The 22,340-nt window shown below is 41.3% G+C and overlaps 3 protein-coding genes across 4 annotated transcripts; all 3 read right to left on the minus strand.

Moving 5' to 3' along the window:
- Nucleotides 1-3,098: 3,098 nt before the first annotated feature.
- Nucleotides 3,099-7,528, minus strand: LOC124321031 (transmembrane protease serine 9-like). The gene is made up of 10 exons (XM_046783948.1): nt 7,198-7,528; nt 5,160-5,473; nt 4,478-5,062; nt 4,313-4,401; nt 4,109-4,241; nt 3,892-4,036; nt 3,552-3,697; nt 3,381-3,462; nt 3,242-3,265; nt 3,099-3,168 (listed from the first exon to the last, which is right to left on the minus strand). The coding sequence occupies exons 1-10, from the start codon at nt 7,346-7,348 to the stop codon at nt 3,113-3,115; spliced, it is 1,725 nt and encodes a 574-aa protein (XP_046639904.1). The 5' UTR covers nt 7,349-7,528; the 3' UTR covers nt 3,099-3,112.
- Nucleotides 7,529-8,621: 1,093 nt separating this feature from the next.
- On the minus strand, nt 8,622-12,836 carry LOC124321029 (transmembrane protease serine 9-like). 2 transcript variants are annotated; one of them, XM_046783947.1, is made up of 11 exons: nt 12,731-12,836; nt 12,385-12,653; nt 11,278-11,594; nt 10,632-10,959; nt 10,063-10,595; nt 9,890-9,978; nt 9,659-9,791; nt 9,431-9,575; nt 9,215-9,363; nt 9,034-9,115; nt 8,622-8,940 (listed from the first exon to the last, which is right to left on the minus strand). In XM_046783947.1, the coding sequence occupies exons 2-11, from the start codon at nt 12,482-12,484 to the stop codon at nt 8,852-8,854; spliced, it is 1,965 nt and encodes a 654-aa protein (XP_046639903.1). In that variant the 5' UTR covers nt 12,485-12,653; nt 12,731-12,836; the 3' UTR covers nt 8,622-8,851. The 2 variants fall into 2 exon arrangements, with proteins under 2 accessions (XP_046639903.1, XP_046639902.1); XM_046783946.1 differs by having other exon boundaries at nt 10,063-10,959.
- Nucleotides 12,837-14,156: 1,320 nt separating this feature from the next.
- LOC124322014 (mucin-5AC-like) lies at nt 14,157-20,039 on the minus strand. Its single transcript, XM_046784260.1, has 13 exons — nt 19,691-20,039; nt 17,345-17,628; nt 17,050-17,225; nt 16,943-16,982; nt 16,670-16,825; nt 16,208-16,548; nt 15,565-16,144; nt 15,388-15,476; nt 15,157-15,292; nt 14,871-15,015; nt 14,640-14,785; nt 14,475-14,556; nt 14,157-14,415 (listed from the first exon to the last, which is right to left on the minus strand). The coding sequence occupies exons 1-13, from the start codon at nt 19,794-19,796 to the stop codon at nt 14,294-14,296; spliced, it is 2,403 nt and encodes an 800-aa protein (XP_046640216.1). The 5' UTR covers nt 19,797-20,039; the 3' UTR covers nt 14,157-14,293.
- Between the last annotated feature and the right edge of the window lie 2,301 nt (nt 20,040-22,340).

Genomic DNA, 22,340 nt, shown 5'->3' on the forward strand with positions numbered 1-22,340 from the left:
GTTTAATTTCTAATTTCACTACATTTAATGACGAAGTGTTGCTAAACAAAATTATGGAATTGAGTTTTCCTGACAGTACTGGTATACCAAACTCTACGGAAATATCGGTTGCTGGTTTTTTTCGGCAGCCGGAAAACATAATTATTAGTTTTTTATTCAAAAATAAAACTGCTCTATTACAGACACAGACGGATTAACACACATTGTCGTCTTGTAGAAAATGGAAAAGGTCTACAGAAAGGACCGGGTGCGTAGCAGAATTAAGTATTCTCGCTTTTAAAAAATTCAAAATGTTTTGAATTTCGGGTTTTTCAAAAAGCTTAAATAATACACTTTTTAGTGGGTAGCCAATAGAAATTAGGATCGTCATTAAGGTATGGGATAAACAAAGTAATTGTTTACAAAGTCTTGGCGCACGACATAGTTTCTTGTCCGTTCCACGATCTGTGGTGTGGACGTGGTTCTTAAAAAGACGGTAGGTAAAAAAATTCTTTCAAATATTTACGAAATATTGAAGATAAATTGTTATTGCTTTTTTAAGAAATATTAAAGCAAGCCTTAGAAAACGCTCTAGTGTAGCCTATGCTTTAGCCCTATCTATAAAAACGTGATCTCCCCTTGGGCAACTCACAAAACGCATATTCCTTCGGGCCGATCCCCCTTTTAGAACTTTTGTCCGATGTATGTTAGAGAATAGGGCTAACTTCTAAATTTAAATAAATAAATTACTGTTACTTTATTTGTTCCCGACCCTGTTGATAGACTTGGCTAACGTCCGAAGTTGCCAGTTCGATTAAAACGGGAAAAAAATTGCCAACTGGTAATTGTTCTTGCATGGCGGCTTTTGGAGTTTTGCCAGTGTCATTACTAGATGCTATTTTTAATTTTTGAACAAAATCTGAATTTGTTTTCTTTGGAAAGGACTTAGAAAAAAAACAAATTCAGATTTTGTTTTAAAAAATGTGAAAACTCGAATTTTTTACAGAATCTAGGCATTCCATCTATTTTATTTTTAAAAAATGTAGAAAAAACAAGGAAAAATGATTAAAAATGGATAATGACCTGAACAGATTTGAACCTAACATTTCTCTAATGAGATTCAACCGCTATACCCACTAGGCTGCCAATTTCTTATTCTCAGTGAATCGTGGTGAATAGAAATGGAAGATTTTGCGGAAAACAGGAATTTAAAATCATACTTTCGTAAAATGGCAACGCATGTGGCATAGGTATAACTGCCAGAGGCAGCTGAGGGTCGGTGGGTGGCTCGAACAAAATTGACACCCAGGGTGAATCACAGATCTGTGGCCGTAACTGAAGTAGGCTATGGTTTCGTGCAAATTGTCTCTTTGATCCTGTCTGTTGTGGATAGGTGAAGTCAAACTTAATGAGACGGACAAGTTGACACGAAAATAATCCCGATCCGTTCAGCGCATCGTGAGCGCTGTCGATTAAACCGCTTTTTTCGTTATTGCGGTTGGGAATTTGGGATTGAGGGAAGTGTTCGATTTTTCGGCGGCGATGGGTGGGAAGGGGGTTGATTTTTTTTTTGGAGGGGGGATAAGACGGGGACGCGTCGATTTTTCTATCGGGGGGGGCCTACCCACCCCACCCCCCACCCCCCCCTCTATAGTTAAAGTGTCGTACTACCATAGCCTACTCTATATAGGAAGCCGAAAGGAAGGATATCTCTCGCGTGTTGGAAAAGTGAAGCCTACTTTGCTCACCTTTCCTCCGATTTCGCATCTTCCAAGTGGACCCAGGGGGGCCATCTGGTGAGCGAAATAATGACACGCCCTCCGAAATTTCGAATGTTATGGTTTGGGGGGATTACCCTGTAATTTATGAACGCACCATTAATATGTTGCCGTGAGGGATTTCATGACAATGTTACATGGAACGGTGGACATTATTGTTTAGTGAATGGCCCTTCGTATTGGTATTGGTATTGGTATTGGTATTTTTAGGTGCCGTCTGCTTTATTCACAGACTGGTCTTCTAATCTAGATGACCTTACGCACCGGCGATAGTAGATTGCTATGGTTTTTTGTTCGATGGCGTGAGCAGTGTAAGTGTTGTATTGTGTGGAAGGAGCCCCGAGGAGGGGGATGGAAGTACCATCATTGTGTACGATTTTTACTAGCTAGTGCCCTGTGTAGGAAGAGATCTGTATTGTATGTGTAGTGGTAGTGCCCGGGTATGGGAGCAACTATGCTCACCAGGAGAGTCGAACTCAGGTCTCCGGTGCCCCCCGATCACCTTATCCGACTCACCTACCCGCCCCCCATGGCCCTTCGTAGCCATTTAACAATCATATCGATAGAAACGTAAACAAATCCGTGTTTTCAAATATCGCCACTAGACGATAAATTGGCTCCCGTGGGTCCACTTAGGGCGGAGCCAAATAAGAGGAAGGGAACCCAAATTAGCTTCCAAAAAAAGGCCAAACCTTTCGGCTTCCTATATAGAGTAGGCTATGGTACTACGTACTGTCGTCTGCGTTCGATTTGTTTTGTTTCAATCGTCAAGCAGACGACAGTCACGACACACACACATAAAAAAAAGAAAACACCAAGAGGGACCTCCGGACCTGCCGCCACACCGGCACCTCGTTCGCTCTCCCGCGTTTTAGTTACACACCAAAAGCCCCGAAACTGCCGAAGCCGCCGAAACTGGCGACGCAAGGCGCGCGGCACAATTCTTTTATGAATTGTGCTTGTGTCATTGTGTGTGTGTGTGTGTGTGTGTGCTCGTGCAAATTTCTTATTTTTATATACTACAAATATTGGCATAGTCTTTGCTACCCAGACTCAATCAACAACACAGAAGAATTTGAAAATCTTTTCTTTTAATCTTGAAAATGCTCTATGAAAACAAAGCTTCAAAAGAAACAAAAAATCCATCACATTTCGCCAGAAGAAGAGAGAAATATAAAAGAATTTTTTCAGATGTAGAGGGAATTTTAAAAAGATTGGTCACATATTTTGTGATGAAAGGTTAAAATGGCCCATTGATTGTTCATTTAACCGATTCCGTATTAGCAGCATTAGCGTCATGGCAGAGCGAATTCTGAGGGTCATCTATTGTCAAGAGTGTTGCAAAATCGCAAGTGCTATTGGGAGTTCTTATGTATCCAGTCCAAGAAGGATGTAACGCGACTGTAAACTCCTGAATATAAATCATTAAAAAAATGTCACTCCACTTATAGTCATTCAAATACTTGTGGATAAAATCTCAATACCTGGATAGGGAGCTTTTCCGCAACCTGCAAAACAATATTTTTTTTTTCAATTTACGTTAAATAGAGTTAATTATTCAAATAAATGTTAAAATGTCCTCGATTAATTTCAATATTGAGCAGGGGAAAAAAATTTTCTTACCGATTCCCCAGCTTACAATACCAGCTTGTATCCAAGGAGAGCCGGCAGACGTCTGTGTAACCATTGGGCCTCCACTGTCACCCTGTATGGAGAAGAAAAAAAAATTAAATGAAATGTAACCTAGTTATTATAGGAAGTAGTACAATCTTGATAATAATGGATCATTCTTACACTGCACGAGTCTTTGCCAGGATAAGCGGCGCATATCATGTGATCGACGATTCCTCCCGGTGCGTCTTTTCCGTAGTTCTTCGTGCACTCCGCATTCGACTGGATTTGGACGGTCACCTGTTGCAACACATCTGGCTGGCGACCACCTGCGTTTTTTTTTTCAATCCCATAAGTTTGGACATATCACTGACTTGTACAAGTGCAATAAAAACACTGCGTGAAAGCTGACATTACTATTCAACACATATTGTTATGCAATGATTTCACCGATACGTATACAATTAAAGACCCGAAGAAAATTGTTTTGTTTGATTGCATTCGAAATATAAGTTGATTATACCTTCTTTTAAGGCTCCCCATCCAACAACGGTGGACTCTTTACTGACGAACTGTTCGTTGCTGCCTTTCGGTGGCAAGCAAACCGGAGCAATGGCCGCTGAAAATTGAACAGGTGAATCCAGCGTCAGAATGGCGACATCATTGTACTGAAAAAACAAGATTTTTGTTCTTCAGTATTCTTGATTGAAAATTTGTTTTGTTAAGTTTTGTGAACAGACCAGAGTAACTGCGTTGAATCCCTTGTGGCGAACGATTCGACGAACTCTCTTGCGCACAGCTTGCGAATCGAAAGGTCTCAGGGTGTGCATGGCTAGCGCCACTTCCAAGCGGGACACATCGGTCGACGACATACTAAAATGTCATTTTAAAAACATATGTTATCAGATTGAACCGCATTTGACAGATGACTAGAGTCAACTTACTGAGCGATACAATGAGCAGCAGTTAAAATGTGCGAGGAATCCATCAGTGATCCTCCACAGAAATGCCGGCCGTTGCTAAACAGCGCAACCTAATAATAATATATCGATTACCGGTACTACAATGTAAATGTTTCATAGCCGATTCAAAACTCTTAATTGACTTACGACAAAAGGCCACGAGTTTCTGGTGGCAGTCGTCCCGCCGACAATCCGTTCCTGTTCGTCTGCGCTCAACGTTCGTTTCGGTCCGGCTCCACAGGCCACATTGTTGTCGCTAGGGCCCGAATCGACAACAACGGGAGTGGTGCTGGGCACAACGCCGGGCTTGGACGTCGTGCTTTCAGGAACCCACCATGGACTAGTGGTGCTGGGTTTTTTGGTAGAAGTACTGGTGGTGACAGGTTTTGCCGCAGTGGTGCTGGTCGCTGAATCAGGAACCCACCAAGGGCTAGTTGTGCTGGGCCGTGAAGTCGTAGACGTGACGACATCGGGAACCCACCACGGGCTGGTAGTGCTGGGCCGGCTGGGCCGTGAAGTGGTGACGGCATCGGGAACCCACCACGGACTAGTGGTGCTAGGCCGAGAAGTTACGGTTGGTAAGGGGGCGAATCCAGCACCTGCCACCGATGGACTGAAAGGGAAATAAGTGGGCCACCAAGGATTTGATGGCACAGCGAAAGGGAAACCAGAACCTTGGCCAAAGCTGCCAAAAGGTGGAGCCTGCTTCACTGTGCAACATATTCCGTACGACTGGAGAAAATGTAGACAGCAAAACAATTTATTTATTTGATTGACTTGCTAATATTTTGGGATTATTCGAATTATTCAAGAATTTATGGTTTTTCACCTGTCTACCATCTGGTTCGGCATAGACGCAGGTACCTCGAGCGCCGAGTTTACCGGAGTCCACCTCATTTTTCGATGGAAGTTTCATGTTGGGGTTGCAGGAACGGACGGAACTGCAGGTGCCGAGCTTGCCGTCTGGTGTCCAGCAGGTCCGATCCGTCAAGAGGTAAGTTCCACTGGGCAAGGCTCGAACGGGTTTGGTCGATCCGCTTGAAACTGGTTCCGATTTTGGCAGCGAAGCCGACGATACCCACGAGACGGCATCGTCGTCATTATGAATCGATCGCCCTTTCAAGCCACCGCTGAAATCTTCAGCTAAACAAAAACGAAATAACGGAATGATATAATTATCGAATATTTACAAAAAAAAACCTTGCTTTGATCACCCGAAAAAAATCCCCTCAAAACGGACCTAATTATTTCTTGTTCACTTTCTTATTTTTTGGTTTTATCAATTTCTGTGGCTGCTGCGAGAAGCGCCAAATTTAATTACCATCTCCCCATCGATTTGTTGTTATTTTTTTTGTCAATTGAATTCAACGTCTTTTGACTGCACAACACATCAACCGCTGTCCAAGATGTTCTTGGCGAGATACAGTAAAAAGAAGCCAATTTTGGGAAAAAGTGTGCGATGTATCGCTTGCTTATTCACGCCCGCACCTGGGGCAACAAGATACCCGTGAAGAGAAGAGAAAAAAGAAACACATTCGTGGGATCTTGTTGTGCCACAGCAATTGGCTATCATCTTCAGCAGGAAAACAACAACAAAACAAAAAAAAAACACACGCGACTTGTCTAACTGGACTCCATAAAAATGATGATAGCCAGTGGCTATTCAACACGCTTGCAACAAGACAGCGTGCACACGCAATGCAAAGCTATCGCGATACAAGCGGTCGGGAGCAGTTTTTTTTTTTTTTCTTTTTGCCGACGACCTCTCCCATATTCAAATCTCAGATGTTTGATTCTAAATTTCTCAAATCGACCTTCAGTCATTCACGATGACATCGATTAACTACCCGCGGGGAACTGACAGCCTTTCGCTCTTGTGTGTGACACCTACAGTGCCTACATAAGGGGGGGGTATACGTGATATTATTCTTTTTTTTTTCGAATCGTTGGCTTGTGAAAAAAATCAGAAAATCTTGGCAAAATCCAGTCGTTAAGTGCCATCCATATCCAGAGCGCGGGTCCATCCACCTTCCGTTGCGAAGCGCAAGGTTGCTTGGCGTCTATCAACAAGGATAGAAGAAGAAAAAGAAGAATCTCGTTTCTATCTAGCCCGTTTCTTTTTTTTTCCCCTTCTCTCTCAACCGCCAAGGTTAAGGTGAGCGGATAGGACCACGCCTTTGTCCTGCACGGACGAACATCCAAGTATACACAATTCACACGTGCATCAAGCGAAATAGCGAAGCCCTTATAACCTTGAGTGCACCTTGTAACGGCTACTTGAAGGCGATATTTCTTTCCACTTAGATCTTTGATTTGTTGTTATCATTCCCAGTGGAAATAATAACCAGATTTAGTAAGACATGGTTATATTATGATTTGGTCAAGTTCAAAGTCATCCGGCGTCGAGGCCATGCCTTTTTTTAGCGTGATGATTAGATCCAGAATATCAATCAGAAAAAAAAACGGGTTTTTTTTTTTTCGAAACCATTTCTATCACTGTTATCTAACGAAAAGCTTGCGATCTTTTTTGCTACAGACCAAGACAGGCGTTTCTTGTTATTTCGTTTGAAAAGCTTTTACAAAGTTCACCGTTTCCGTCTTGGAAGTGGTTGGCCTTCTGAATGTACAGTAAAATATAGATAGCATAAACGTTCATCTGTACAGATGGGTCGTTGAACTAAGCGTGAAATTGCGTTCTTCGCCATCGTTTGTTTGACGGACAGGCATTCAGGGCCGTAAACCCGCAGCTGAAATTAGCGACAAGTGAAACAAAAATACGACTTCCCTTTACTCAACCTTCACAGCACATAGTAAAAAAAAAAAAAACAAAAACAAAAACAAACAATAATTTCATCAATAGCACATACCCTCGGTAATGATGGCATCGGAAGTTTGGTAGATGCGAGCTTGGGTGGCGCCGTGCAGAGTCGCAATCAGAAGAAACGTGTAAACAAAGGTGCTGGAGTACTTCATGGTTGACGCTTTCCACGTATTTAAATTTGATTCACTTTTCACCATGCCTTTCTATATTCAAATGAGAAAAACACCAACCCCACTGATTGCGAGATTTTTTTCAGCGCCGGGTCGGCCGTCTGAATCCGAAATTTGACACGCTGGACTTGAAAAAAAGCGGAGCGCCAGAAAGCACCAGGGACCAACTCGTTGGAAAAGTGCGCTGCTACGTGTCCGATGGCGACGCAGCTAGCGAGCCTTTTAAAGGCGATAGCGGCGCCACTAGTCTCGATCGTCTATCCCTGACGGGAAAATCTTCTCTGCTCCTCCTACATCATCGTTTTTTTTCTTTTTCTTTATCGTAATATATCGTAAAGCTCCGTCTGTTGAAGCGATAGATGTTACTTCTTTTTTTATTGTTGTGGTCGCTCTTGGTTGTTCCTGTTTGATTTATGCCTGTTTCTGTGTGTTTCCCTTGTTTAAGCAATTCACGCTCTCCAGTTCACAAGCATTTCACAAGCTATTTTTCCTTTTTATTTTATTTTTTTGTCTTTTTTGTCTTTGGCGATGGCCTGCCAATATTTGTCAAGCAAAGTAACAGACCGTGAAAATGGTCACTTCACGAAATATTTCACAAGACGTAATTTCCGCTGTGTTCGGCGATGGGCGAATTCAATTTTATCTGTCACCTAACATTGTGATTTTATCAAACATTTTAAATTGGGTAATCAGTTGCATAGTTTTAGATGCTCTGTTCGTTGATAACAATGAACTCCGGAATCTTGTCGGAAATCCGGAAAGGACAAAAAAAAAACAAAAAAAAACATGAATTGTAACGGCAATGCATGTCGAAATTTAATAAGTTACTCATAAGAAAATGGTGAAATCTTCTCCGGTCTTGATTTTTTGTAATAATTCAAGTTCGTGGGTTATCGACATTCCGGGTTATCTTCCGTATGAAGAAATTGGCCATTAACTTGCAACAAACCGGTAGTGTGTGACTAGAGTTTTAGAACAAAAAACTCGCTGCACTTATGAATGTGAATTTCAGCTTAGCTTTTTAGAACTATCTCTGACACGTTTCACACGGATTAGCAAATATGCGTGTATCGATAAACGACCGTGTCCTGTTTAACTATCATTGAATTGAATACCTTCTATTTTTGACGCCCACTCAATTTTCTTCACACATTTTAATAAACAGAACATGAAAAGAGTTAAAAATGGTTGGAACTTTTCTAAAACTTCCCGCGTGAAGTTATAAATTGGTCGTAATTCTCGCACGTTCCGACCGTAACATATTGACGAGAAAAAGAATTCGAATTCGAAACAAAGCGCATTAACATTTCTGATTAATGTATAATTCCTTGAAGAAGTTGACGAAGTAAATAAAATTCAAATAACATCCGACCCATTTAAATTAAAATAACGAAATAACACACTGATGTGATCAAACCAGTGATTGGCTTCACATTTGACGCATCAACTTGTACACTGCGGCTTCTATGCTGTAAGCTGTATAGATCCAGATTTTGTTAAACAGCTACCACTCGCTATTTGGTAGTCTCTTCACTTTTTAAATTCCAAATTCTTTTGGATCCATTCAAGGAAAGAAGTGGTCCTCACATACACGCCGGGAAACTCTGCCCGTCCGCATCCTGTAGTGGAGGCGCAGCAAAATTAAAAGGACCAGTCAAAATATTTCTTGTTTTTCAGTAAACATTTTTAGAATATCAAAATCTAGCCTATACCTATTCCCCAGCTGACAATACCAACTTGGATCCAAGGAGAGCCGGGGGATGTTTGAATAACTAAAGGGCCACCGCTGTCACCCTGTATGGTATTAAGGATCATATCAGTTGTCCGTTTTCTTTTTTTTCGTTTTGTTTTGTTTTTTTTCTGATAAGATTGAAAAATCGTCTCTGGTTTTACCATGCAGGAATCTTTTTTTGGATATGCCGCGCAAAGCATGTCGTTGTTTATGCCACCTGGTGCATCTTGTTGGTAGCTTTTTTGACACTCGGCATTCGTCTGCACTTTAACTGTCACTTCCTGCAGCGATATGGGCAATAATTTACCATCTGCGGGGGGGAAACAACGATAATTAATCAGTTCAGCTCATTTTTCGGTATCCGGACATGTGCAAACCTTCTTGCAGAGCACCCCACCCAACAACGACGGCATCTTTGTTCACGTAAAGGTCCCGAGTGCCGTCAGAGGGAAGGCAAACGGGTGAAATTGTGCTACTGAACTTGACTGGCGAGTCCATTTTCAGAATGGCGATGTCATTGAACTGTCAAAGTAGTCAAACAAAAAGTAAGAACAAGATATGTGCTCATTTGAAAAACAAAAAAAGATAATTTCTCCCGGACTCACGAAATTGGCCGCATGGTAACCCTTGTGCCGTACGACGCGACGGAGTTTCCTCCGCACCACCTGCGCATCCATGGGCTTGAGCGTGTGGAGACCGAGTATCACTTCCACTCCGGCTACTTCGTTCGAAGACAACCTGTTTTGGTAATAATGTTACACAAAATGATTTTCAAATATTTATTAAATCCAAATTTGGTTGCAGTCAACCGAACTTGAATAATGGCCGACACTTACGTTGCTACGCAATGAGCCGCAGTCAAAATGTGTTGATTGTCCAGCAGCGAACCTCCGCAGAAATGACGACCTTTAGCCATTAATGACACCTATTCAAAAACCAAAATAGTAGATTACCCGTCAATTACATTCTCAGTTGACAAGTTTGAATTGAATTAATCCACGACACTCACGGCAAAAGGCCAAGCATTTTTGACGGAAGTTATTCCGCCAACGATTCTTTGCGTATCGTCCGTATGGAGAACCCTGATGGGTCCAGTGCCACATCGAAAGCCAGATCCGCCTGAGCTGGCAGTCGTGCTGGGAGTTCCGCTGGGCGACTTTAAGGTTGACGAAACTGTCGGTCTGGCGGTAGTGCTAGGAGTTTCAGCAACCCACCAAGGGCTAGTCGTGCTGGGTTTAGACGTTGTCGTTGTCGGAGTGCTGGTAGGAGGCGATTTTGTTGTCGATGAGGTTTCAGGGACCCACCAAGGACTCGTCGTGCTGGGCCGAGTTGTGGTCGTTGACGACGATTGCGTCACCAACAGAGTGCTGGAAGGAGGCGATTTTGTTGTCGACGAAGTCTCAGGGACCCACCAGGGACTGGTTGTGCTGGAAGGCGAAGCAGTACTAGTTGAAGTGACTTCCGGGACCCACCAAGGACTCGTCGTGCTGGGCAGAGACGTTGTCGTCGTCGTCGACGTGCTGGGCCGAGACGTCGTCGTCGTCGACGTGCTGGGCCGAGACGTTGTCGTCGTCGTCGACGACGAGCTGGAAGGAGGCGATGGTGTTGTCGATGGCGTTTCAGGGACCCACCAAGGGCTGGTCGTCGTCGAGTCGTCTGGGACCCACCAAGGACTCGAAGTGCTAAAAGGTGCGGCTGTCGTTGTTGTTTCGGGGACCCACCAAGGACTGGTCTTGCTGGGCGATTCGGTGGTCGGCTTGACATCGGGAACCCACCAAGGCCAAGTAGCAGCCGGCAAAGCTGCTGGGACGTTATACAAGGCGATTGGCGGGAGGAACGGATGGTGCATCCAAGGGTTCCATCCATTTAAGTCCGGCGTTGCCCTTGGGCAGCACACACCGGTGTCCTAAACATTTTGAAATGATGTCAACGTCAGCCATTTGTATACAGTTTTTGCCATTTTGTTAACCTACATAAATAACATGCGCTATCTACGAAAAAAAAGTCGGACAAATGCTTTCAACAAATGACTGCCAACCATGGCCCGTGGGCTACTATTACACCAAACGGCTGACGTGCTGTGCTGGAGGGCGTTCAACTTATAAAATGGCAATAGAGAAATCTCAATTGTTGGCGGCCATTATAATCATGTGCTTTTACGATCTACACTTATTTGCTATCAATCCCCCCAAAAGACATAGCGAAGGCGAAGGTATGTATTAACCTGTTTGCCATTCTTGTTGACGTAACCACATAGGGTTCGAGGCGGAAGCATTCTGGATTCCGGGTTGAGAGGCTCCTGGAGCTCGTCGTGCGGATGGCAAGAGCGAACGGGACCGCAGAGACCGGATTTGCCGTCCGGCATCCAGCATTGATCGGGCTGCTCTTTCACCAGGAAGGTATTGGCCGGCACGCCAATGGATTGGTACTTGACCATGACATTCTTCAAAAGGGTGTCGTCAACCGCCGGAAGAAAAAACGGGAAGAATTTCCCCGCAGTATCGATGTAGCGCTCTTTTCGTTCTCCCGATTTCGGTTCGACTGCAATACGAGTTTGAATCATTTTGAATCAATTATTGATTTCGATTCCGCGAAAAAATTAGAATGATATCTGCAAACAAGTTTGACCGAGCGAAATGGACAAATGAATTATGAAGGTGACATTGGCGTTGCGCACTCGCACTGTCGCTGTCTCCCAATTACTTCTATAAACACATTAATAATAATGTCGAAAACGGCATTTGACAGTCGCCAGTCACGTGCTTGGCAATTCATTTGGTGTCGATCCGGCAATCCATTCGTTCGGGCGCAAAAAAAACGAGTTCAATCCAGCCAAAGTCAACATCTCCTCCCAGTCCCAGACTCACCTAGAAACGAAGCAGGTTTTGCCTTCGTTTTCAACTGTTTAGCGTGACCTCTTTTGCGCGATGGCCGTTGCCCTGCCATATGGAATGCAAAGAGCACGCGGACTCGCGGCCCTCTCCACATTTCCTTATAAAATGTAAACAAGTCCGTAGTTTGTTTTGTGTCTTTTTGCTATTTTCATTTTAATTTATGTGCATTTGGTAAAAGTAAAACAACATCCAGGAGGTAGGCAACTCATTGCATAAGTGGATCCAAACCATACCCGTTACTAGTTCGTTCAGCCTCATTTTCCTTTAAGCTCGGAAATAGATTTTTAGCAATGAAGTCAAAATAATTTAGCAAAAAATCAAAGCTGCTGTCCACTTCCACTTACTTTGTAAATTCTAATGATTATTACTTTCTTTTCTATGATATTTAAAAGCTTCTGTCTACTGCCCATAACATATAAAAAATTCAGAAATGGTACCTTCGATAATAATGGAGTCTGACGTCTGATGAATGCGCGAAGAGACCAAAGTAGCGGAAATAAAAAGAATGGAGAGAATGGCAGAAACGGAGCTACTCATTTTTGTTGGGAGCTGTGAGTTATGTAAGTTCTCCTAAGTTCCAGGAAGAATGGAACGTGTTTAGGAATTCAACACTTCAATGCACTTTCCGGGGGAGATTCCGACAACAGTAAGTATAGCTAGCAAAATGCTATGGTCAATTCGATTTTTGGGGCTATCAGCAAAATCCCTGTTGCAATTCAAGTAAAATAAGGATCAATTAAAAGACAAATGAGTGATAAAACTGATAATGAATGAACAAGTCACCAGTTCGTAAAGGTGTGCACTGCTTGGTGCCTGTCCACAAAAGCAACTAGCAATCGGTTGCAGCGGAGAGCAACTAACCCTAATGCTTGTTGGCATCCTCTTTATTTTCGTATCCCACTTGGCCGACAACCTGTTATTCCGTATCCCAATAGGGACGACGGCTGGCGATTGAAGTTGGCCACTGGTTGTATTTTTGTGCTCATTTCCCCTGCTTTAATATTTTTATTTTACTTTATTTTTCCTCCTTCGTTTAAAAAAGAAAGACGTTCGTCGTTTGTTCTTTTTTTATTACTGCAAAAAAAAAGACTATTCCTGCATGCCAACGCGTTACATGTATTTATGAGACAAGACTTCCATTTTATATCATTGCAAAATTTCTTATGATTTGTTACACTGATTTGAAATTTTTTTCTAACGGAATGAAGTTAAGAGTATAATCATAAATATGGAACGGTGCCACAAAAAAATTCATTCATTTAAACATGATTTAAAAACTAATTTGGCAGCCAAAATTAGGTTGCGTCATATCATTGTAATAATTGAATTGTGAGAATATACCAGTTAAAGAAATATCAGTATTTTTTTTTATTTGTCGATGGAATATTTTTTTTTTTACATGATGGCTTGCGTGTCCAAAATAACACGGATAGTCCATCTCGTTTCCTGACTACAATAACGAGTAATAATCTTGAAATCTTTTTGTCACGTTTCGTCTTGTTGGTAAAGTGGACCAGACAATTAAAATACGAATAATCCGCGAGGAAGCCTAGAAGCTTGAAAGCTTGCGGAAAATCCCAAAAACATCCTATCCAAACAAATTGAAAAGAAAAACAAAACAAAACAAAATCAAACAAATAAAACAAAACTCGTTTTCGCATTTTTGGAGGAACGCTGTTGGCTTCTTGGCAGTGGTTGCTGCCCTGGCTCTATGTAATCAAGGTCTCTTGTCGACCTATCTGTCGCCGCAACTCTGCGGGCTCGATTTCCCGTGTTCCTGCATCCTTAGCTTTATTAGCTATACAAAAAACTAACCAATACGTTTGTCTGACACAGGTACATAATGAAATCGTAATAAGACTCCATGTGGGTGGTTGAGAAACAATCCGGAATATTGCCCACAATAAACTCGTAAGCTATAATTTATTGCAAATTGCTGCTCTTCATTACTGTTCGCGAATCTTTTAATTTAAGGAATGTTGATTTTCTTCGATATCCATAGTTGCCTCTTAGATCACGGTTGCCTTGCGCGATTTCTCTCCGTACGTAAACAAAACGAGCACAAGAGAATCGGGTTTGAAGGGTGGATAGAACCGGTGCGAACATGATCGCGCTGCTGGCACACGCTTTGTGCAACAATGAAACGAATTGTTGGCGACAGACAGCAGACATCCGTATAAATTTAAAAAAAAAGCGTGCTTGTTGCTTCTGAGCCCATGAAAGAATTGTATTTTAACTTGTAAACGTGATTAGTAGGAATTGGCCGTGCCCTAAAAACAAATCCATTACTTAAAGATTATTTGTCAAAAAACGATAAATAAATTGATCCGCCATCGGTTGTGGAAATTAATAGAAAAATGCGACAACTGAGCGTCGCTCTTCGTCTTCGAACTGCGCATTGGTCCTGATCCAGTTCATGAAGGAAGCGGTTCGAGTGTAGACTCCAGGGTAAGGGGCTTGACCACATCCTATTTGGACGGCAATTGAATATAATCACAGTTCAACATCATTTGGATTTTTTCATTACCGATGCCCCAGCTGACGATGCCAGCCTGCACCCACGGAGCGCCGCGAGCTGACTGGATGACTAGAGGACCTCCGCTGTCACCCTGAATGGATACAAAAATGTTACACCAGACAGTCGAAAAAATTGGCCTACTCAGACTTAGTTTTCTATTCATTCAATTCTTACACTACAGGCGTCTTTGCCAGCGGTGCCGGCGCATAGCATGTGATTTGCGATGCCTCCCGGTGCATCTATCCCGTAATTCTTTTTGCACTCGGCGTTGGTCTTGACTCGGACAGTAACTTGCTGCAGAACGTTTGGCTGTGTGCCGCCTTGTATACATAATAGAATTAATTGTGTCTCCTATTACACTTCCCCTTGGTATGTTAACATTTTTTTTTTCAATTTCAATCATACCCTCCTTTAGAGATCCCCATCCAACAACAACGGCTTCTTTCCCTGCGTACGATGTGTAGAAACTCGTCGTTGGGAGGCAGATGGGAGAGATGGTGGGTCCGTACGCCACCGGCGAGACCAATGTGATGATTGCGATATCGTTATACTGTCAAACCAGTTTTCCAGTTCAGGTGTCGAATTGAAAAGAAACAAAAAAGAAAAGAAATGAATAAATAAAATTCAGTTCAGACAAATGCAAATTTTTTTTTTTTTTTTTTTTTTTTTTTTTTTTTAATGGGCAACTTGCCAAAGTCTTGGAATCGAATCCTTTGTGACGGGTCACGCGCAAGACTCTCTTCCGTATCGCCTGGGGATCGATACGGGGCTTAAGGGTATGCATTCCCAGGACTACTTCCAATCGGGGGATGTCCCACGAAGACAAACTGCGAATTAAAAAAAATATATATTTTATTAAGTTGTCAATTATGTCTTATTTGATGTGTCTGTTTGCCATTTAAGCTATGATTAATAGACTTACTGAGCCACACAATGAGCCGCCGTTAAAATGTGAATCGTATCGATCAGAGAGCCGCCACAAAATTGTTTCCCGTTGTTGAGTATGGCCACCTAGATGAAGATTGAAGAGTTATTGGTTTAATGGTCTCTATTAGAAGTGAAACAAATGTGGTTTAATTATTAATCTAAATAAGCTCACAGCGAACGGCCAAGAGTTTTTGATAGCGTCTGTCCCGCCGATAATACGATCCTGTTCGTCAAAGGACAGCGATTTGTAAGGTCCAATACCACAGCCCTCTGCACTGAGCAGTGGATTGGATGGCTTCGTGGTGCGCTGAGTAGTGGTGGTAGGGGTGGTTGTTGTTGGAGGAGGAAGAGTGGTTGTTGTAGTGGCCTCAGTTGTTATTTTTGTTGTGGTAGCTTCGGCGGTTGTTGGGATGACCTCAGCTGCTGTTGTTAGGGACGTAGTGGTTGTTGTAGTGGCCTCAGTTGTTATTTTTGTTGTGGTAGCTTCGGCGGTTGTTGGGATGACCTCAGCTGCTGTTGTTGGGGACGTAGTGGTTGTTGTAGTGGCCTCAGTTGTTATTTTTGTTGTGGTAGCTTCGGCGGTTGTTGGGATGACCTCAGCTGCTGTTGTTGGAGACATAGTGGTTGTTGAGGGGGCCTCAGTTGTTGTTGAGGGAAGAACGGTTGTAGTAACAGCTTCCGTTGGAGTTGTTGCTTCAGTAGTGGCGACTTCAGTAGTGGTTGTTGGCAGTTCAGTGGTTGTTGTTGGCAGTCCGGAACCATTTCCTGGACCGTACTGTTGGAACCAGACTAGGTGGTCTGGGAAGTCTGGGTAGTCTACTGACTGGGTAGTTGGTTCCGGAGTTGTTGTTGGTGGTTCAGTGGTTGTGGTCGGTTCAGTGGTTGTGGTTGGTGTAGTAGTAGTAGTAGGTGTAGTAGTTGGGGTTGTTGTTGTAGTTGGTTCTGTTGTCGTGGTTGGGGTTGTTGTTGTAGTTGGTTCAGTTGTTATGGTCGGTTCAGTTGTTGTTGTTGGTGTGGTAGTTGTGGTTGGTGTAGTAGTTGTGGTTGGTGTAGTAGTAGTGGTTGGTGTAGTGGTTGTGGTTGGAGTTGTTGTTGTTGTAGGAGGAGGAGTGGTTGTAGTTGTGGTGGTTGTCGTTGTTGATGTTGTTGTTGTTTTCTGTGATAAAAAATAAGGCATAAAAATACATTACACTTGCATAAAAATAATCCCCTATAATTTAAAAAAGTTCACACACATTTCAATCAATCAACCAAGGGGAAAAAAAATTAATGTTTACCAGCCAGTAAGGAAAGCACAGCCACCAAGGGAAATTAGGATCCGGTTGACCCGTAAGGGGATCAATGGGAACAGTGGGAATTCCATCGTTACCGCAAAGTGTCGAAATATCGGTTCCTGTCGTAGGTTTTGGTGTCGTAGTAGTGGTCGTCGTTGTCTATAAAGAAAAACGAATGTTAAAGCGTGAATACGGTCAAACGGGAAAATGCTTCCTTTGATTTATACAGAAAAATAATAATAGGTACTAGGTAGTAAATAATGTCGGCATACATACCGTAGGCCGCGGTGTTGTGGTCGTGGTCAGTGGATTAAATCTGGATGTTAATACAATTTATAGTAAGCCAAATTTTGTTATTAAATTGGTTTATTGGCAAGACTTACGGAAAATAGTTCCACCATTCAAATGATGCAACGGGGAGACCAGTTGCAGGATCAATGTCTACCACCGGAATGACTGGAATGTTTATCGTGGTGTTAGTCGTGGTGGTGCTGGTCGTGGTGTTTGTTGTCGTAGTGTTGGTCCTGAGAGTCTGCCTTGAGCAACACAGCCCAACAAACTAGGCATTCGCATGCCCAAGTTAAGATTAAAGATTAAATTTGAATTAACGAATTTATAGTGTTTTCTTGCGATATTTTTATTTCCATTATACATGAGAGATTCCCAACTAGTTTCTACCTCTTTGCCATTAGATTTGGCGTAATTGCAACTGCCACTTGAGTCGATGATCCATTTCTCGACGTTTTTCGACTCTGGCAGCTTGATGCTAGGATAGCAATCCCGAATGGAGCCACAAGTACCCACGTTCCCATCCACAGTTCTGCAGGCTCGTTCTGATAGCAAAGACGTCTGACTGGGTAAAGCCAGCTGGTCGGATGTAGGGTAACTAAAGTCAACTGACAAATCGACTTCGCTGCTGTCGTAGACTGCCGATCGGGCAGTTCGGTTGACGATTTCGTCCGCTAGCAAAGCATAATTAAAACAGAATTCTTATTAACTTTTGAGTGGTGGAATATAATATAAATAATAATATAAATATACATAATAAATATAATATAATCATATATAGATAGCAGCCATAGCACCAATAGCAATGAAAAACAAAATCGCGTGCTCACTTACCATGCCTATTAGTCTGTTTTCATGGCAACGTTGATATAAAATCAAGTACCGGTACGTACGTACATACATTGCTACCCCTTGTCAAATTCCAACAATAAAACGAAATTCTAGCTAAAGTAACTTACAACAGAAGGGAATCAGACGCCACAAAAAATTACATAGTTACGACGAGTTAAAAACTGAACTTTGCGCAACCCACCAATCATATAAAAAAAGGATGGCTTGAGTCAATAAAAAGTATTTCTTAGTAATGGTATTTTCTCCATAGATATAAATACCTCCTGTAAGGATTGCTCCTAAAAAGTTTTGTTCAAACTGCTGGTTTTAGTCGCAAATGGAATTTCTGCTGGAGATTTTCCTATTCCGTATTTAACATATTTTTCTAGATGAAAATACACGTTACGGGAGATATGCTGTCAATCTTGTAACAAATGGAGATGAACGTGGGATGACAACAAGAATAAGAGTTGTTTTTTTTTTGTTTTTTTTTTAACTTACAGAAAATAGGGAAAAGGTGGAGTGACAAGGAACTGTCTTTTTTTTCTACAGTCGGCGTCTGTGATGCTTCATGGATACCAGCAGAACCGAAACGAAATGAACGTTCATTGTCAAGGTTAAGGTGTTGGCCATAACAACATTTAACGCTCTCACGGCCGAATGAACTGAGTATTCTGACTCCTGAGTTAGCTAACCGGGAAGGACACAATTTATAGAACTGGATCCCAGAAATTCCGCGTATTTTCAACCACCAATAAACCCTGCAATATTCTCAACTACCGGTATTAATTAAGAATCGAAAAGTGATTATACCCGTGAAGCTCTTGCTTGGTTGCAGTTTCGGTATATCAAGGCAGTAAGGCAATCAGTATAGTTAGCAGTTAGCTGAAGTATCAACGTGTTGACGAACCAATCGTCGTAAAAGCTGAACGCTTTGGCTAATAAATAATTCCTATTGCTGATCATTTAACACATATCACGTTTTTAAACAAACTATAATTCCCATACGTAGGATTTCTTCTGTGATCCTGCCATGCCTAAAATAGGGAGTTGCTCAAAGGGAACTTAAAAAGAAATACAACAATTATTTCGAATAAGCGCAATCATTGATTTTGTAGTGCTTTTATAGTTGCTTATGATAAATAACCTTAACCCTTAAGTGTATGATGCTTGCATAAGTAACTGTGATCTGGAACATTCACATCACCACGACAATTTTTTTACTTTTTGGGTCACTTGTTGCTAGTGGCTAGCCCCATCTGTTTTATAGTTGTGCAACTGGCTTGCGAACTCGCGAACTCGCATAGAAAAGAAAATAAAAAATAAAAAAACCAAAAAATCCGTTCCAAGACCCGCCCAAGACCTGTAATTGTCGGCATTTCTTTCGTTTATTCACACGCTGCTGCATGATTTTCTTCATTGTATACAAAACACTGAGTTATCATGAAACGAAAACTAATAAGGAAAACTCAAATGTCAGTTCAGAATCATGAGAAAAGCCCTTCGTTGCGATTGCTGTAACGCACCCAAGTTGTCCTAATTCACACTAATTCACTAATTCAACTAAAAACTAAATCGGAAACTGGAATCGCATTGTGTTTACAACTTTCTTTAAAATGGATAACAAATATTTGCTTTTCTATGTCAGAGTTAAAAGAAATTTGGCTTTTGAACAATAAGACAAGTGCTTCCGCTATCTTTCGATTTTCGAAAGATCTTAAATATTGTCCCGAAACCCGATACCTTAGGTCACAAATGATTGACCAAGAACATTGTGTTTCTGGTTTGCAATTTAAAATCAAGGGCTAATGATGGTGATGGTATGCAGTAATGAAAAAGCAATGTAATATATCAATAAAAACATTTGGAGGTGAGTGTCATATAAGAAAACTGGTGTAACAATACCTTCAACGATGATGGCGTCAATTGTTTGATAGATGCGGCAAGAGACTGGTCTACTGCAACAGGTGATAACCAGCAGCAGTAGGAAAGTGAAGCGGTTATTAATCATGTTGCTAATTAATTAATTTTTTGTTTTCAGGTGTTCCGAATCCACCTTCATTCACCGATTGAGTTGCGCTTCTCCGTTCGCTGTTCACTAAGGATTTGGTTTAACTTGTAATTAAAAAAGCAAGTTAAAATTTGGAATGCAACAAAACTTCGCAATACGATTTTAAAAAAGTAACGAAGAGGGATATTGCAGAACAGTGCTTCCGGATCGAACCAAATGCGTCCAGCTTCTGTGTCCGGCTACCCGGTGTCTTCTCTTTATCTCCCTTTTTTTATTGGTACGAACTTACTTCCTTCGTCAACCAACAGTTTGAGTTTGGCGCCACCTGTGACTATTCGATTACTCGGTTTTTTCCGACACCTCCCCCCCCCCCCCTCCCAAAGAGATTCCCGAATCCAGTTCCCATCCCATGTCTTGTTCCGCTTATATTGACAGGGGTACCAAAATTTAATAGCAACACTACCTTTTCCAAAAATTCTCAACTTAGGCGATCAAGCCTGAATTATTTGTATTTTTATTTGGATATTGGAATTAACTTACAGCCTGACAGTATAAGTCTATCTCATAATCGTAGTAGCCTATATAAGCCTATATGGTTTGAAGCAAAACCACCGGTAACGTTGCGGGGAATTCTTACACAAGTAAGTTATCGATAGGCGAACAACAAATTCCGCTTATCGAGTACACTATAATATTATGTGCAGAACTTCATGCGTATAAGACGATAAATTAAAGTTGATGCTATATTTCTGGGGCTTGTAATGTACCTTATTCCTAGAAAAATTGGTGATCACAACCAAAAAAAGTACTGGTACAACATTTTATCTCTCTCCTGTTCACACCTTGGAGTTGCACTAATTTTATACATAGCACTTGTCTTTTATCTGTTCGAATTTCGAAATGAAACAGGGAACACCGATACCGAATAAAATGACATAATTCATGTCATATATTTTGTAAAGATTTCAAGACGTCGTCAAAGGTACGAAAATGTAGACTAGAAAACAATCTAGTAGTTCCCAAAGATGGCTTTATATTTTTTTTTCTATAATTCACTTCATATAGTTTCAGCTGCACATTTATTAAGTGGGCTCTATTGAACCGAGTGTTCGATTGCGTGATCATTTCTGATAAATGATGTGATCTTATTATTTAAAAATCTAAAAGAAACAATGCATACGATTTTCTAGATTTTTACCGCTATCGTAAATTTATCGCAAGATGAATTTCCTAACTCGTGTGTGTTCCCGCAAGAATTTAGAAAAAAAAAGTATTGTTTCTCACGAATCAACACCTGCTTGATAAGTTCTGTGGAAAGAATACATAGAACTTGTAGAAGGAAGTAAATGCGAAATGTCTCTTACATATAAGCTCGAACGAGACCGGTCAATGCCATTCTTCACATATAAAAAGTATAAAAGTTGCTAGGTAAATAGCCAGTAAATAGCCTACCGGCCACCTCTATCTCCTCCTCAACAAATACGATCGGTTGAACATAAGAGATGATCAGTCGAACATGACAAATTAAAAGTTATTACCCCACAATCAAATTACTAAAGAGTTTTATAACGAGTAATTAATGAGTTTTTTCTTCTTTTTTTTCTTATCACTTTGTCGTTCAGCTTAGTAGCCAACGTCGATACTAATTGCGTCAAGGACCGAGACTATAAGCAGCATTTAAAAAAAAACATGTCTGGATGTCTCGCTTGGTTCTTACCTACAGTCTCCATTTTCTCCATTAGGTTTAACGACCGAATGACATTACCCTTTTCTTGATCCTTGTCATTAATTTTTGATATTGTTGCAACCAAACCTTTATTCCCGCAAACAATACACGTAAGCATTTATAACAATTACTGCCGACCTATTAGTTGTACCTACACACATTATACTATTTATTCAACAAAAAAAAACAAAAAAACAGTTAAAATTTATTCTTTTAAAAATAATTAGTAATATCATCGGCATCTTTGAGTCTTACTTCCTCGACTTCCTTCGTCCGGAAATACAGGAAAGAGATGCGGTTTATAATTACGTAAAATTTTTAATTTAATTGTCCAATTTTTGTCTAATTGCAAGAAGAGTACCTACTCGATATTATTTTCTGTTTTACCTTTCGTACAAGCAATGTCAATTCGACAAAACAGAGGTGGAGTTTCCGCACTCCAATTGGAAAAAGTCAGGTATGACGAAATTGCCAAATGGGAACGATCTCTTTACAGCACCTCAATGAGCGGTTTCAACTCGAATAAACATTTATGATGGTAATAATAAAACTAAAGCATGCTAGTTTAGGTTGTCGTCATGATGAGAAAAAAAGGAGTATTTACGTTCTCTCACGTACAACGACATACCGTTGTTCTCATCCCTTAGTAACTCTATCATTTTTAACTGAACGCCCAGTTATTAAGATGAGATTTCTGCTGAAACCTTCATCGTTTATCAGTCATCGACTTTTCACATTCAACGAGTCGTGCTATTGGCGTGAAAGTTAAAAAACAGATTCAATAAGCGCGAATTTAATTTATATACTGTATCTACTGT

The sequence above is a fragment of the Daphnia pulicaria genome, chromosome 1, assembly GCF_021234035.1.
Source record: "Daphnia pulicaria isolate SC F1-1A chromosome 1, SC_F0-13Bv2, whole genome shotgun sequence".
NCBI lineage: Eukaryota > Metazoa > Arthropoda > Branchiopoda > Diplostraca > Daphniidae > Daphnia > Daphnia pulicaria.

Coding starts and splice junctions, on each gene's coding strand:
- LOC124321029 (XM_046783946.1), bottom strand. CDS start 12,484: ATGAGTAGCTCCGTTTCTGCCATTCTCTCCATTCTTTTTATTTCCGCT. Junction 9,792..9,889: donor GCGGCTCATTGCGTAGCAAC/GTAAGTGTCGGC, acceptor TTACCAAAACAG/GTTGTCTTCGAACGAAGTAG. Junction 9,576..9,658: donor GTTACCATGCGGCCAATTTC/GTGAGTCCGGGA, acceptor CTACTTTGACAG/TTCAATGACATCGCCATTCT.
- LOC124321031 (XM_046783948.1), bottom strand. CDS start 7,348: ATGGTGAAAAGTGAATCAAATTTAAATACGTGGAAAGCGTCAACCATG. Junction 3,698..3,891: donor ATGGGGAGCCTTAAAAGAAG/GTATAATCAACT, acceptor AAAAAAACGCAG/GTGGTCGCCAGCCAGATGTG. Junction 3,266..3,380: donor TATTGTAAGCTGGGGAATCG/GTAAGAAAATTT, acceptor ATTGTTTTGCAG/GTTGCGGAAAAGCTCCCTAT.
- LOC124322014 (XM_046784260.1), bottom strand. CDS start 19,796: ATGATTAATAACCGCTTCACTTTCCTACTGCTGCTGGTTATCACCTGT. Junction 16,549..16,669: donor TGTGCTTTCCTTACTGGCTG/GTAAACATTAAT, acceptor TTTTTATCACAG/AAAACAACAACAACATCAAC. Junction 14,416..14,474: donor CATCGTCAGCTGGGGCATCG/GTAATGAAAAAA, acceptor CCGTCCAAATAG/GATGTGGTCAAGCCCCTTAC.